This window comes from Aspergillus nidulans, chromosome II (genome assembly GCF_000011425.1).
Source record: "Aspergillus nidulans FGSC A4 chromosome II".
Taxonomy (NCBI): Eukaryota; Fungi; Ascomycota; class Eurotiomycetes; order Eurotiales; family Aspergillaceae; genus Aspergillus; species Aspergillus nidulans.
The window spans coordinates 3,653,615-3,668,780 of record NC_066258.1 but is presented as its reverse complement, the minus strand read 5'-3'; the positions used below and the strand labels follow the sequence as shown (position 1 = coordinate 3,668,780).

At 50.1% G+C, this 15,166-nt stretch overlaps 7 protein-coding genes across 7 annotated transcripts, besides 1 other annotated feature; 3 read left to right on the top strand and 4 right to left on the bottom strand.

Annotated features, from left to right (window-relative positions):
* Positions 1-15,166: part of a sequence feature (contig 1.61 483..865047(-1)) that runs on past both edges of the window.
* ANIA_11404 (uncharacterized protein) lies at positions 1,348-1,903 on the bottom strand (the record flags this gene model as incomplete). Its single annotated transcript, XM_050611505.1, has 4 exons — positions 1,348-1,412; positions 1,599-1,724; positions 1,786-1,811; positions 1,887-1,903. 4 exons carry the CDS (start codon positions 1,901-1,903, stop codon positions 1,348-1,350), a joined length of 234 nt encoding a protein of 77 aa, XP_050467530.1.
* ANIA_03572 (uncharacterized protein) lies at positions 2,388-2,784 on the bottom strand (the record flags this gene model as incomplete). Its single annotated transcript, XM_656084.1, has 2 exons — positions 2,388-2,704; positions 2,754-2,784. 2 exons carry the CDS (start codon positions 2,782-2,784, stop codon positions 2,388-2,390), a joined length of 348 nt encoding a protein of 115 aa, XP_661176.1.
* On the top strand, positions 3,782-5,519 carry ANIA_03573 (aldehyde dehydrogenase family protein). Its single transcript, XM_050611504.1, has 4 exons — positions 3,782-4,185; positions 4,339-4,700; positions 4,751-4,811; positions 4,860-5,519. The coding sequence occupies exons 1-4, from the start codon at positions 3,895-3,897 to the stop codon at positions 5,484-5,486; spliced, it is 1,341 nt and encodes a 446-aa protein (XP_050467529.1). The 5' UTR covers positions 3,782-3,894; the 3' UTR covers positions 5,487-5,519.
* Positions 6,013-8,544, bottom strand: ANIA_03574 (uncharacterized protein; the record flags this gene model as incomplete). The annotated part of the gene is made up of 7 exons (XM_656086.1): positions 6,013-6,464; positions 7,120-7,133; positions 7,185-7,212; positions 7,373-7,499; positions 7,792-7,804; positions 7,867-8,111; positions 8,272-8,544. 7 exons carry the CDS (start codon positions 8,542-8,544, stop codon positions 6,013-6,015), a joined length of 1,152 nt encoding a protein of 383 aa, XP_661178.1.
* Positions 9,353-10,747, top strand: ANIA_03575 (phosphotransferase family protein; the record flags this gene model as incomplete). The annotated part of the gene is made up of 4 exons (XM_656087.1): positions 9,353-9,451; positions 9,506-9,804; positions 9,906-10,603; positions 10,695-10,747. The coding sequence occupies 4 exons, from the start codon at positions 9,353-9,355 to the stop codon at positions 10,745-10,747; spliced, it is 1,149 nt and encodes a 382-aa protein (XP_661179.1).
* ANIA_03576 (DUF846 domain-containing protein) lies at positions 12,363-13,464 on the bottom strand (the record flags this gene model as incomplete). The annotated part of the gene is made up of 3 exons (XM_050611503.1): positions 13,232-13,464; positions 12,717-13,162; positions 12,363-12,505 (listed from the first exon to the last, which is right to left on the bottom strand). Exons 1-3 carry the CDS (start codon positions 13,378-13,380, stop codon positions 12,363-12,365), a joined length of 738 nt encoding a protein of 245 aa, XP_050467528.1. The 5' UTR covers positions 13,381-13,464.
* On the top strand, positions 13,915-15,027 carry ANIA_03577 (HpcH/HpaI aldolase/citrate lyase family protein; the record flags this gene model as incomplete). Its single annotated transcript, XM_656089.1, has 3 exons — positions 13,915-13,954; positions 14,034-14,254; positions 14,317-15,027. The coding sequence occupies 3 exons, from the start codon at positions 13,915-13,917 to the stop codon at positions 15,025-15,027; spliced, it is 972 nt and encodes a 323-aa protein (XP_661181.1).

The window sequence follows — 15,166 nt, the reverse complement described above, 5'->3', positions numbered from 1 at the left end:
TATAGTCCTGATTCGGAACGTAGCACCATATCTGGCCTTGGGGTGCTTAGGATTCATGAGCCGAAGTTGCAGGCGGATCGGAAGTATAGCATATTGCGAACTCAACGTCAATAGGACTCATAAGACGCTGCTACGCCAATTTCAATGAAGAACTTCGGTCATCCAAGCCCAGTCTGAGTGCCCGCTTTCCCCAGATTTGAAGGATCCTGCTGCCGAGGGAGTTCGGACCGAGGACGGCCAGTCGCTATTTTTAACGCCACAACCTCGTCACGCTTCCACGTTATCATTCTAGCTGGGGCAATATTTATCTTGGAATGCCATGTGTGATTATAAGCATACAACAGTGGAAAAGCCCAGGGATAGGTTGAGCCTCTTCTGCCCATAATCGTCCAGGTTCTCAGCGAACTCCTCGCGGCGTAGATTAAAGACAGCTCAACTGATATCCACCAACTCCAGCTCTTTAAAATACTCAGCCTAGTACACAATAATGAGAGCTAGAACCCCCAGCGCTAAACCGATGTATCGCTGATAAACATGCACCAAATATGTCCACCCTTCCTAGCTCAGGCCGTCCAGCTTCCCGAAGATAGCGCAGCTTGGCCTTGAGATATTTGTACTGCCGTGGCAAAAGATGGATGACTTGGTAGGAATCTTGACATTGTACTCTCGACGCCAAGGGGGCCTGCCCTTTGAACTAAGTTGTTGGGATTCTCTCTAGGAGGCTGAGAGGAAGTACTCACTTCACTTCTGAACCGTTGAAGCGTAACTCTATTATGTCGAGGGTTAGAAGCAGAAAGATCTCCTAGGCTGATATGTAGTATCTATTGCACCGGTATCCATTTCTAGCCCGAAGGTACAGTCTATGGGTCGTGGTGCAATTGCCAATAGGTTATCGCGTTAACCAAATACCGCGGGTTTGTCTAGACGTCATCATCAGCTGAGATTTGTCAAGCAAGCTATAATTCGGCCACCCAGCGAACCCTTAGGGACCACTTTAGGGACCATTCAGGAGGTCATACGCGACAGAGCACTGCTTTCGGCAAAGGCTAGAGAAGCTCACCCCTGCGTTTAACTGTTTCTCCGCCTAGGTAGCTGCATATCGTAGAGAATATAATTAGGCTGGGGAATGAATATCCCGTCTGCTGCCATTAAAGACGGCCAGTCGAGTAAGATCGCGATCTCCTTCTGGCGAAACACCGTCAAACTCGCAGGACCAAATTTCAAGCGCCAGCAGAGCGGTTGTACTTTTTTCGAGGATGTTCAGTCAACATGCTTGGGGTCTCTGTTAACGTCGGTCATCTTGATTTCCCGCACAGTTTGACTAAATGCGCGTTAGATATCAAAGATTTACGCGTATAGATCTTCCGCCTCTTCGTATTCAGGCCATGAGACCCCCTCGTATAATCTGATAGCTGTGCCAGAGATAGCACTAGGCTACGGAAGCAGGATACTGCGATCCGCTTGCAATGGTAATACTGAATGATCTTGCAGCATTCCATGTCCCGATTATTGAGATTGCGAGCATGGTCGTACTTCATGTCCGTCACAGTAACAACTTCACCTACTAACTGCTTACAAAATCTGTCCTCCGCACATACAGGAGCAAAATGTCGTGGCGCCAGAGTTTAAGGCATATGGCTGAATAAGCTCAGGTGCAAAAGGGTCACGAAGACTGGCATGATTTCGTCCCTCGGGAAGGGAGAAGGAAGCAATCCTGACTCTCGCTGATGACAATATTCTCTTGCGTCTAGATGCTAAAAAGCAGCAGGCGAACTGACGACATACTTTTCAGCAACCAATCAACCAAGTACCTGATTTCTGCAAGCGTTCGCCAGCGGATTAATCTATGTATGGAGGTCTCTATGCATGCATAGGTGCATGCATACGTGCATTCATCCCACATGGAGACTGTCGGTAGCACGCTGCATAGATGGACCTTCCCCATTAATATTGCCATTGCTGCAGATCTGAGAGCTAGCTTTCCCGTTGTAGCAAGACGCCCACGTTTCCGTATCTTGGAAGGAACCTACCAAGCTGGCAACATCCAAAACACTCGGAATGCCGTACGTGTCTAGCTGTAACAGTCGTGCTCTACAGGGTGACACAAAAACTAATTCAACTATTCGCCAGAAATGAGGCAACTATTTGCTTTGAAGTGGTCACAAGGTATTCTAGGTGGTACTGAGCCTCCGGTGAGCTACAAATGTCTCTTCTACTTCTTCTCTTAAGTGCCCGACGTTAGACCGAAGTCTCCGTTCTACAAGACGCCGTTCTGCTACATTTTTATGAAGCGGGTCAAATGAATAGGCTGCCAGAGCTCTCTGAGTGCATCACAGAGTCCTGATAGGCATCCTGTTGCCAGTGGCGCAATATGATCATCCAAATTACTAGCTTCCAAGTCCCCATGGCTCGAGCCTCAATGTGTCATCCTTAGATAAGAGAAAAGAACCCTCTGATGGCAACCTCATATTGAACATCATACTGATTTGGTGCTCAAATCCATTCTTTGACTTGGTTTGCGTCTCACCCTGTACGTATTTGGCCGCACCCCAGTCGATACAAATAGCCCGCGCAAATCGTGAATATTGTGCCGAGATCTGAAGGCGCAGATATAATGCGAAAAAGTGCGGCTGATCAGACTTTAGCGACCTGACTTGTCTTGTATTGTTCGAATTGCCGACGTAGGGTTTCTTCCCCGCACTGTCTGCAGAGATCCGCATAGATTGACCTGGTTGCGACATGTTAGTGCTTACCGTCGGAGACTTTAAGCCTGTGCTTATTCATAATTGGCTTGCCATAGCTTACCGGTAATATATAGCGTCAGTATTCATATTATCCTGATTATTCGATATCCCATCCAAAATGAGGGCCCTAGCTATGAGGGTTTGATCATGTATAGTTGATATACCCCCTTACGCTTGCTTTCAGAGACCCTACAACACCACGAAGTAATAATCCAAATACGATCTGGTGCTCTACTCTTCTATTTGCTTTTTGTGATCTTGAATAACTATTTTGTATCTTGAATACCTGGATCGCATTTCCCCCACCGGAGCCCGTAAGATAATGGCAACGCGATGAGAGGTCAGCCGGATCTATGCCGAGAAAACCCCATAGCAGGGTGCCCTTTGATGCATAATCTTATTCCCAAAGTTGACTTCACGGAACGGCGTTTTGCCGAGTGTCTACGGTGTGGGACGAGCCTACTTTGCCAAGGCGTTTCTTTAGTGAGAGCCAGTTCAAGCGTCACAGACGTCGTCGAATTGGCACCTGCAAGTGTCTCCACATGAAGAACGAGCTTCCCGTCTCAAACAGCAGAAGCCCAAATCATTTCCGCGGCAGCGTGTTCTGGTGGGCTGCTGGACATTGAACTGGCCAGAGCTTGCCAGTTAGGGCTACCCGTTACCGCCGACACAAGCAAAGCGAAATTAGTTAGAATCGCCTATTTCTGAACAGCAAAAACAGCAGAAGAGCAATTATATCCAGGGGTGCCCCTCGCTAGACCCGGAAAAGCCCCAGTGCGCCGAGCTAGATGCTTCTAAAGCGCAAGACCAAGAGTCGAACCCCACTATTAAGCCACAGCCCCTCAGTACAATGCCACTTTCCTATAGGCACGATATCCATTCTCTGAGGCAGAGTATCCATTTGCGGTAGCATGCCCGACAGGCTGAAGATCAGCCTCGGCGACGGCTGTCAGCTGCGGTTTCCCCGCTCAGCTCCTCCCGGTGAAGTGGTCGTCGCGGTGGTGGTACGAGTAATGGTCGTAATAATGGTGGTCGGCATAGTCGTAGTCGTAGTCGTATACTTAAAGGGGGGCACCCGCCAGGCAGTCTCCCTCCCACTGCTCCACGCTCTTCCCTCATTTCTCGCAGGTACTTTGTAAGTCACTGCAAAATGACATTCTCCGTCTTTGACAACTACCAGAACACCATCAACGGGGTGCAGACCTCGACTGCCGAAAAACGCCACGGCATCAACCCTGCAACCGGCGAGCCGAACCCAGACGTCCCCGTCGCAACCGCGGAGGACGTCGACAAGGCCGTCGCCGCGGCTGAGGAGGCCTTCAAGACCTGGTCCGAAGTCCCTTTTGTGGAGCGCCAGAAGGCGCTGCTAGCCTTTGCCGATGCAATCGAGAAGCACGCGGAGGATTTCTCAAAGCTCCTTGTTCAGGAGCAGGGCAAGCCCGTACGTCCATTTGTCAAGACTATAGACCTGATCCGGTAGCATCGGCTGACCGAAACAGCTCCAATTCGCAGCCTATGAAGCGGTCGCGTCCGTCCAGACCATCCGCGCGCAGGCCGAGATCGCTGAGGGGCTCAAGGATGAGATCGTCTAAAGGACAGCGCCGAGAAGAAGATTGTCGTCCGGCACACCCCTATCGGTGTCGCCGCGGGGATTATCCCATGGAACTTTCCCCTCGCGCTTGCTGTAATTAAGTTGGCGCCTGCGCTGCTAACCGGGAACGTGATCATCATCAAGCCGTCGCCGTTTACACCATACTGCGGGCTAAAGCTTGCTGAGCTGGCGCAGCAGTTTTTCCCGCCAGGAGTAGTGCAGGCTCTGAGTGGTGATGATAGGCTGGGCCCCTGGCTGACGGCGCACCCTGGAATTGGGAAGATTAGCTTTACGGGCTCATCGGCGACCGGCAAGAAGGTCATGGAGAGTGCAAGCAAAACCCTGAAGCGGGTGACTCTGGAGCTGTATGTGCTTCCCCTGGTGATTGACATGATACGGGTGCTAACAGATGTAGGGGAGGTAAGGATGCAGCCATCGTGTGCAAAAATGTCGATGTCAAGAGCGTAGCGCCCCAGGTGAGTCCGCTCTGCCTTCGACTTGCGATCTCTCCCTAATCCCACCAGGTGGTCTCGAAGGGATTCCTCAACTCGGGCCAGATATGCCTTGCCGTCAAACGGATCTATGTCCACGAATCCATCTACGAGGAATTCCGCGACGCTGCAGTCGCGTACGCAAAGACCGTCCAGGTCGGCCCCGGCACTCAGGAAGGCGTCTTTATGGGCCCTCTCCAGAACAGCATGCAGTACGAAAAGGTCAAAGGGTTCTTTGCCGATCTCACAAAGGAACAGCTCAGCCTCACTCACACAGACGGCAAGGCCTTTGACGACAAGCCGGGCTATTTCATCAAGCCAACGATCATCGACCGACCAGCGGAGGACAGCCGCATTGCGACGGAAGAGCAGTTCGGTCCGATCGTGCCTCTCCTCACCTGGAACGATGAGAGCGAGGTCATTGCCCGCGCGAACAACACCCGCATGGGTCTCGGTGCGTCGGTCTGGTCGAGTGACTTGGACGAAGCCGCGCGGATCGCGGCCAAGCTACAGGCAGGCAGTGTCTGGGTTAACACGCACTTTGAGAGTGACCCCCGGGCGCCGTTTGGCGGACACAAGGAGAGCGGAATTGGCACAGAGAACGGTTTGCATGGGCTGAGGCAGTGGTGTAACTTGCAGACTCTGTACCTGAAGAAGTGAGCGTCTCTACCTCGTGGACTGTAATGTGTATAATGTCTTGTCCGTAATCATGATCAGGAGTAAATCCTCTGCCAAAAAAGTATTGTGCATGCGCATTAGGCAAGTAGGAAACTTTGCACCAAGGGCGGGTGTATAAGTTATTGGATAGGCAGACCTGTTGGTACTGAGCCGAGGGGATGCGGCCCTGGTCAGCCCTAGGTTGATGGTACGGTCTCGCCGTGATCTCGAGGACCCGGGCCATACTCAAGGGAGGCGTTGTTTTTAAGTGCAATGCTAAGACAATAAGTTGTGCCCTTGCATGTGAAGCAATTCGATCAAGACTGAAGATGTGATCAAGAGCTCTACACTAGTGAAGAGTCTAGACACAAAACAAGAGTACTTGATATGTTAATTATATCACCAGCATGACCTCGTGGATAACACTTTTAGCCTACTCAAGTCCTAACTAGATCATTATCAACTTCACTCGGTGCTGGTACCACAGCAAGCGCGTACCTATAACAACTTATCTGTTGCGTGCATCGATTCACTCTTTTTTATGTGTGTCCTGCACGTCCCAGTTGTGTGTCCTTGTCTCCTGCGAGTCACGGCAACTATCCAGCTTTCCACTTTCCGTATATAGGCCCTCTCTATAGTCCTTGAGGGTGTGGTACTTCATCTCATCTTTTGTGAACTTCGTGGCTGTCTTGAATCCATCACTCTGTTGCTCCTCGGGTCTCTCTCTGTAGTCCTTGAGACTGTAGTACTTGGTATCACTTTTCGTGGGTTGTGTTGAGTTGAATGTCTTCGACCCTTTGTTGGACACTTCATTCTGGTGTTTTATCATTCCTTCTCCATATTCGATACCGGTATTTGCTCCCACGCTATTGGTACTTTGTGCAGCTATCTGAAGACGATGGAGTGATGATCGTAGGCTTTTGCAGACACCGGTAGATAGAGGAGGCCGTATCTGCAGAGAAGCCCGTACTTGGCCAATAACTGGCATTTTTGAGCGAGTTGAGAGCTAAAGTCCCATACAACAAAAGTGTAAAGAGATAGCAAGGTGGGGGAAGGAGGGACTGGAAGATATGTTCCGAGACAAGTGGCAAAGCATAAGCTTTGAAGTCTGGTAGCAAGACAGTGAAGGTTATTTGAGCCCATGGTACTGGGCAAATTGACCTAGGTATTCAAAACCTTGACCTAGTTTGTCCCTACGAAGCGGTGCGAATATGGTGTCGCGTGGTCGTTGATGCTGAAACCTTACTGTCATAGTATCAACATGATGACATCCATTTCCGTATTTCTTCTGTCACTTTTGTTTCGCTCGTGAGGCAAGGGTATTGTTTAATCTCATTCATATCATTAAAACTATTAACGGTATGGGAGTAACAGGTATAGTTTATATGGCTGTGGTTGGGCACGTAATATTTTCAAAACCTAAGAGCAGCACGTCAGTAGGTTGTTATTGGTTAGGTACATTCAACCATAAATCGAGAAGATCTGGCACTAATCACTGCGGCCAGTTAGGCAGTGACTTGTTGATCCCGTGCCGTCAGGGTCAAAGCGATCGCCCAGTTTTCTGAGACTTTTCTTTGGATTTTTTTTGTATGTTTTTCCATGCTTCTAGGTATCCAGCGGCCCGTATTCTACAAACCGGGCGTCAATGGACTATAAAATGAATTTTAAATTATAGACAACAGAGTCAGTAAACCAGGATACTATAGCAGGGCACCGAATTCTGCGAGAGCTATAACATACGCAGAAAATTGGTATGTTCCAACAACATGCTTATAGGGAAAATCTAGCAACCAATGCTCTAGCTGGGCAGTTCTAAACCTGGAGAACGTTTGTCGACGCATGTCGCTGCCGCTGGGAAAGGATGCCACTATTTAGAGATACAGACGCACATAAGCCCTGGGTTCGACCGGGTTTGCAATTCAGAAGCATAGCCCATAGGTGTAAACTGATCAAGCTCTCTTCGATCTTGCTCTTGATGCGATAGTGAGAAAAAGAGTGCAGCGCTTCAAAGTATCTCTATAAGGTAGTAAGAGCTAACTTGGAGAGATAATAGAAATAGCACTTCCAAAGGCTGTAAGACACCAAGGAGGTAAGTTATGAAGAAAAATCCTCTATTAGATTCTCTGTAGCTCCTGAATCTATAACTGCAGATTGAGGATATTCTTGCCAGCGTGACGCCGTAGAAGCTGGATCTAATTCTCTCTCCCTCATACATACAGCGATATTCGCTGTCAATTTGTACTCAAGGCACATCAGTCAATTTTCCTCCTCAAATATCCAGGCCTGAGGTTATTGACGCAGATCTGACCTTGTAGCCACGCCTATATAAATGTTTTAAAAGCATTCACCGGTTAATCAAGCCCCTTTGTTCTCCCAGATGTACTCCTCATCAGGTTGCGTCTCCTGCCCAAGAGGGCTCTCTGCGATCTCAGGACTGGGATTTTTATCACCATGAAAGTTCTCATTAGCGTTATTGGGGGCATTACTCGTGCCCGGCAGTGGCGCGTAGGGGTGCGAAATACTGGCGCGGACGGGGTGTGCCGTGCCCGGTTGGACAGCACCGTTATCATCACTCATCTTGCTAGCTGCAGAGAGAGCGAAATCGCCCGAGTCAAAGTAGACCCGCTTCTGTCATGGATCAGCAACAGCTCGGTAGTACGAAAGATAAAAGGCGCTGTACCTTGGCCCGCAGTCCAAGCAAATCTCTGCGAGGCAGTGTTCCGTATGTACGCAGGATATGTTTGTCACGGTCAGAGAGCGGCTAAGCTTTAGTGTAAGCATTTATTACCGAGAAGGTAAATGGCTCTACCTCTGTGTGGTTTTCTCTGAGTTGTTCTCCGTCCATTAGGGTTGTTTGTGTAAGCAATATAGCGATACAGCAATATGCTTCGAGTATCAAAGTCTCAGCAGGGAAGCGATTGTAACTACTTATTCCACCTAAAGCTTCGAGAAAATATACGACCCTGAGGATCCAGCTGACATGGGCACTAGCCTCGAAGGATGACGTCCTCTCATGTGATGATCCTCCTGGTGCTCGCCACGGAGTGACCGTAGCTGACATTGCAGCGTTTGGGCCGGACAGCGGTTCCTAGCGCTGTATTCGGGCCAAGCAGCCAAGGGCGCGGCTGAACTGGAATGAATAATACTGTTCCATATTACAGAATTGACTGAGAGCCTCTGCGGATCCACTGGTCGTATAAGTCGTCGTAATCTTAACTTGTCCCTGAGTGCAGTTCCACAGCAGCCAACATAGACGGAGGCTGTCCTATCTTGCCAGCTTCCATAAAGCTAGATGGGCTTTCATACTATTCAAGTGAGTGAATAGATGGAAATACTATTGGAGTTACACCTCTAGAAATTGATAGAGAAGCTGTGCCTGGTCTCACGGCCTGAAGAAGTGGTTGTGAGAGGGATCAGATTCGGCCTTGGAACAAACATACTATCTCGATTGTATCTGTAGCACTCAAAATTTGTAGTATCTGCGTCTAGTAGGGCATGTTTCTCTCTATCAGCCTACTGAGAAACGGTCACATATCATAGCTGTGCTATATTGATTCGGCCTTCCCCGCATTTTTCTTATACAATTTCATATTTTCGTATTATTCACAATAGCGACATGGTTAATTCGGTCGCTCTGACTCAATTGTATTTATAAATCATAATAGAACCATCGCATGAGTCGCCTCTCAAGTGTATAATACAGGAAACCCCGCTCCCCTCTCAGGATACGATCTGACGGCTTCTCGGCATCCGAGGTATAAGTGATCCAGCAGGAGGGGTAGGGATTACCTTGACCCCGTTTACCTACTATATATCTCATCTACCTAGGTCGGCTGTTCATTAGCCTTAAAGACAAGACTGCTGCAGAAATGGCAGGTCCTGTTCGCCAAGGAATTGACATCCCTTCTCTAGAAAGGTATATCAATAACAATGTCCCGCATATATCAACACCTATAGAGGTGAAACAGGTACGCCGGCCAGTCTCTCTTCTTCCAGTTTACGCTCACAATTAAACGAGATAGTTCGGTTTCGGCCAGTCCAATCCGACCTACCTCCTGACCCCTCAGAGCGAAGGCCGTCGCTACGTCCTCCGCAAGAAACCCCCCGGGCAGCTCCTCTCCAAGACAGCACATCAGGTCGAGCGCGAGTACCGCATTCTCCATGCGCTGAGGGATACAAATGTCCCGATTCCCAGGGTATACGTCTTATGCGAAGACGAGAGTGTTATTGGGACCGCATTCTACATCATGGAATTCCTGGATGGCCGGGTTTTTACGGACCCGTTGATGCCGGGGGTTTCTGCCCGTGAGAGAGGCGCGATGTATGTCCTTTCCTATACGTTTCATATGCTCGCATGCAAAAAAAAAAAAAAGGAGAGGAGAAACCAAAAAAGTTGATGTGGAATGCTAATGAAAGATGCAGGTGGCGCTCCGCAATCACCACGCTCATGAATCTACATACCCTCTCTTACAGCGCCCTTGGCCTGGAGAACCTGGGCAAGAACTCGGGCTTCTACCGGCGGCAAGTCAGAACATTTACTTCGTTGAGCAGACACCAAGCTACGACGACAGACGTCGAGACCGGCGTCCCCATCGGCCCTCTCTCCCACCTAGAAGAGATGGCCTCCTTTTTTGCAGAACCAGCAAACCAGCCAAAGGACAGGACGACCATCGTCCATGGCGACTACAAGATTGACAACCTTATCTTCCACAAGACGGAACCCCGCGTTATCGGTGTCTTAGACTGGGAGATGGCGACGCTAGGCCATCCCCTTTCGGATGTTGTCAGTCTCGTCGCACCTTTTCTTCCGCATACCTGGGGTGTCGACAATACTCCTTCGAGTCTTAGTCCTCCCATACCCGAATCTAACCTGGAAGCGAGCGGCTTGCCCAGTCTAGAGGATTGCCTACTACTCTATCGGCAGTCTGGCTATGATGTGCGGAGCGACTTAGCCTGGGGACGAGCGTTCGCGGGCTTCCGTGGCGCCGTTATCATGCAGGGTATTGCGGCGAGGTATGCCCGGAGGCAGGCGAGTAGTGCCTCAGCGAGGGAGTTCGGGGCTATGGCGTGGCCGACGGCGGAAGGGGTCTGGAAGTTGGTTTGCGAATTGAAGGCGAAGGGTAAGAGTAAGGGACGATTATGACGTGTACTCTAGGGACAATGTAATATGCGTCTGGTATTGTCCAGACGTTATGCTATTAGCATTTGTAGGGACAATAATAGGCCGGCTCATATACAAGCCACGGTCCGTTCCAGGATCTTAATACCTGCCAGATATACCAGCATTGATCGGCCCAATGGATAATCTCGATAGTTTCATGGCCCATTTATTACCTGGAAAGTCAACACAAACCCATTCTGGACGAGATGCTTACAGCGCAGCTCTTTGACCCTATTAAATACCAGTTGCCCAATGAAACCATGCGTTGCCTCAGAATGGGCAACACTGTGTCCTGCCCCAGGCCGAACATCTTCGTGTAAATTGTGCAGGTGTATATCAGCACGGCGAGTTTAGCACGGAAAATGAAGACAGGGCTGTCTGGTTCCCAGCCCTTCACTCCCCTCTACCAACCCAATTGCTCATGGTCAGAATAAAGTGCCGTTTGGTCAAAATGAAGCGGCTGATTCTCAGAGTACAGATATAACATTCCTTAACGAAGATGCACCACCATAAAACGCGTACGACATCAATTCTTCACTCTGCAGGCCAGCTTGGCTGGAGACTATACAGCCTGAGATCGTATAAATATTAAACAGAGTGCTGCCTCCGTAGCCCCGTCCTCTAGTCTTGTGTTAGCAAGAATAGCCGCAATTAAGATAGACGCTGAACTTATGTTTAAGCGGCCCTTCCCACGTCTACGCCAAAGAGTCTCTGTTGGATATCAACAACTTGATACTTGTTACCCTCAATTAAATGAGCCTCCCTCGCTCTTTTCGGTAGCGTGCGTCCTGTGCGGACAGTCTGATGGTGGCAGTCAGTTGCTTTATAGTAGTACTCTCTCCAAAGCCCAGATCATCGAGCTTCATAGCATGATAGAGAAGTGAACACCCTCGCTGCATAGGCCCCAGACCTCACCTAGTGAAACTCGGCAATGTCCGTACCAGGAACCGCTAGATGCACGATTACTTCGTGTTTCTCGAGAGCCGCTCGCTGCAGTTGGGGAGAATACCAAAACACCTACCTTCATAAAACCTCCAGGTCCTCCGCCTCTTGCACCTCGAAAGGCTTCAAGATATTAGGGGGTTATCACTGCCATGATGATAATGATTGCTCTGCGGATGGTAGTTCCGTCGTTGCCCAGCGCATTGGTATATGCAAGTTGATGTTGCTTTTCACCCAGACAGGACTAACTGGTCTTACAGCACCTTCCCATGATGCAACATTCACGAAAGAAAATGCCTCGAATCCGACTTAGCCAGTCGATCTTAAGTAGGCCCAGGTGTGGGACTGCACTACTGAGTCGCTCAGCCATCATTGCAAGTTTATGCAGGCAAAGTTCATACGCCCATAGTTTGAGCTCTACTCGCCTTTCAAATTACACATCTACCCCTTCGGCAAGATGGGTGATCTGTTTGTTTATATGTGTTTTGGCTTTATGGCTACAGAGTACTTCATCATACGTCATATATCTGTTCGATACCTTTATTATCTAGTTGCTCGAGCGGCCGGCATGCGGCTCTTTGACTATACCGTTTCTCACTTGAACAGTACTGCAGTTCCGATGGAAGGATCGTATTTCTATCTTCGCTTAGGGTGCAATTCTTGAGGGCCCCTTATTTTGGTATTGAGCAGCCCCAGGCCTCGCCGGCCTGATTTTCAAAGACGAAGTCAATTCGCCACAGGTAGGCGTCAATCAAGTTCTGACACAAGAGCTCGGCTTAAATCTCGTCTGCGCAGAATACGGGAGGTTTGAAAGTGATAGGAGACTCCGTGAGAGATAACACTACAGGTAGATTCAGCAACCGTTCATGATTATCTTCGCCGTAGGGAGTAAACAACCAATACACATTGACTCGAATAACTGCCATGCAATTGAGTTCGCTATCCAGTAGCATACTAACACAATGAATTGATTGATTGCACATGGTTGAGAAACAACCCCCGACCCACTAACCCGCCGAGCCAGCTATGCTAGCTCCATAGGAGGGACAGTGACAACCCTATTGTCTAACGGAACAGCCTCCCCATCAACCCTCCCGCAAGATTCGAAACAATTGTGCCTCCAAACGCACTATTCGCATATGTCGACGCCTGGCTAAAGCGGTCACAGCGGGAGAATGCAGTCGTATTCGTGATCGTCAGAACCAGCGCAATCGCTACACGGAACAAATCAGCACCCTTCCAACCACCGCGAATCCGGATCTGTGTTTGCGTAGAAAAGGTATACGTACCAATCAGACTCAACCAAATCACACTATTCAGCCTGACGATGGCCAATATGCCCAAGCCAATCCACAGCGCCGGCGCAACGTAGAGACTCAGCCAGAAGAAGCGCTTATCCGTTGCCGCGATGGTGCGTGTGTTCGGGTCTGCGGATTCAAACACCCAGTGCGAGTCACCGGTGGTGGTGTTGACTTCGTTCCACCAGCGGAGGCCGACGAGGCGTCGACCAGCGATGTTCTTGAGGTAGTAGAAGTCTGCGCTGAGGAGGAGGAGGGTCAGGATGAAGACAAGGATGCTGCAGAAGTGGCATTGTTAGAACGATTGCTCTGGCACGGCTGGGCTGCAGGGAAAGGGCAGGATGTACAAGTTGTTTATAAAAAGCACGCCGAAGAGATACATCAGCAATGCTCCCAGGCGGAAGCCGAGGAAAGTGAGGAGGGTGATTGGGTGGGCGCTGAGTCGCCAATTCAAGTCTCCTTGTTGAGGTTGCGAGTTGAGAGGTTGTTGCTCCATGGTGACGGGTCCGGGTACAAGAGCCCGCTTAGTGACAAGATATCAGATAAGGTCGTGTGTCAATTTCGTGCTTTTTCCCGTTCGTGGCAACAGCCGCTGCCCTCGCTATCGAGAGTGAGAGGTTTGAGACGATGCTGTTGCGTTGCGTGTCTTTACCTAGGGCGGTGAGAATCGATGGTCGGCAGAATAGCGTGCGCCGCGTCATGGTCGAAGCGGCGTTCCATAAGGACTTAAATAAGTTAGAAATATGCATCTCGCTGTGCTGAGCTGTATCCTATGATGAGGACTCCGTATAATGCCTGAGTTTGTGTCCGGCGCTGCCAGCTTTACCTCAAATGTCGAGGCAGCGCGGTAATCTCGCGTACATGGGCGGCCCTAGCTTGGAGAAGCCTTTATGCTCCTGTTGTCTCCGCCGCCTCATCGCCGAGGATGTCAATCTCTCCAACACTCGACATTATCTTAATGCTTCTTTCTGACCATTTGACAGGCTCACTTCTGAAGGCAATCAAGTAATATTTACAGGGAAAAGCCATAATGGCAGCCAGAAACACCCTCCGCCGCGCTCTCCTCTACAGTACATCACAGCTCTCCCCGCATTTCCCTGTAAAACCTGGGGTTTAGTTAAACACAGCTAACGCATGAGGCACCCGCAGTCCCCGGCTCATCGCAGCGCTTTATCACCAAATCGCGCTCTCTTACGGCTGATTGCGTCGCCTACGACCTCGAAGACAGCGTCACCCCGCACAAGAAAGCCGAAGCGCGGTCGCTGGTGCGGAGAGCCCTGGATGAGCCCGCACCCCCCAGTATCCGCGAGCGCGCAGTGCGCATTAACTCGGTCGACAGTGGACTGGCACTGGCGGATCTGACGGAAGTTGTACGTCGCTGCACATGCCGTAAGCTCTCGCTGTCTAGCTAGATAGCTAATAAACTGTGCAGCTCAAGTCTCCAAATCTCTCCACAATTGTGATCCCGAAAGTTAACTCCGCGTCGGACCTGACCTTCGTCAACGATGTAATAACACATACACTAGCCCAGCAAGAAGCGCAGGGTCTGCCTGTAACGAAATCACCCATCTCGCTCTTGGCACTGGTTGAGTCCGCGAAATCCCTCACCAATCTAACGAGCATCACATCCGCCACACCTCTCTTGCAAGGCCTGATCTTCGCAGCCGAAGACTTCGCGCTGGACCTATCTCTCACGCGCACTCCCTCACTCACAGAATTCCTCTTTGCCCGCTCCGCAATCGCCACCGCCGCGCGCGCCGCCAACCTCCCTTCAACGATCGATCTCGTCTGCACGACCTATAAGTCCAACAGTGGTGATGGTAAGCCGCCAGCTCAGCTGGAAGAGGAATGCCGTGGCGGTCGGGGGCTAGGGTTTAATGGGAAACAGTGCATTCATCCGTCGCAGGTTGAGACTGTGCAGCGGATATATGGGCCTGATGAGGAGGAAGTTAACTGGGCGATTAGGGTTGTGGTTGCGGATGAGAAGGCTGCGAGGCAGGGCAGGGGTGCCTGGACGCTTGATGGGAAGATGATTGATGTGCCGGTTGCGGAGAAAGCGAAAGCGATTGTTAGAAAGGCGGAGGATTGCGGGGTTGATGTCGGTGCCTTGAGGGCCAAGTGGAGCGGACAGGAACCTGAATAAAGTATTTACAAATATAGTGATGCAGACGGCATCTAGCATAGGAACTCAATATGCTTCCGGTTTCTGTTAAGTGATATGGAGACCGGTTAAACTAATAGCTGAAGCTCGGTTATATATATCTTCGTACACCGTTGCGAAG

Bases quoted from the DNA above. Each gene is read 5' to 3' on its own strand.
- ANIA_03573 (XM_050611504.1), top strand. From the start codon at position 3,895: ATGACATTCTCCGTCTTTGACAACTACCAGAACACCATCAACGGGGTG. The intron at 4,701-4,750 runs GTATGTGCTTCC...TAACAGATGTAG, and splicing joins AAGCGGGTGACTCTGGAGCT to GGGAGGTAAGGATGCAGCCA. The intron at 4,812-4,859 runs GTGAGTCCGCTC...TAATCCCACCAG, and splicing joins TCAAGAGCGTAGCGCCCCAG to GTGGTCTCGAAGGGATTCCT.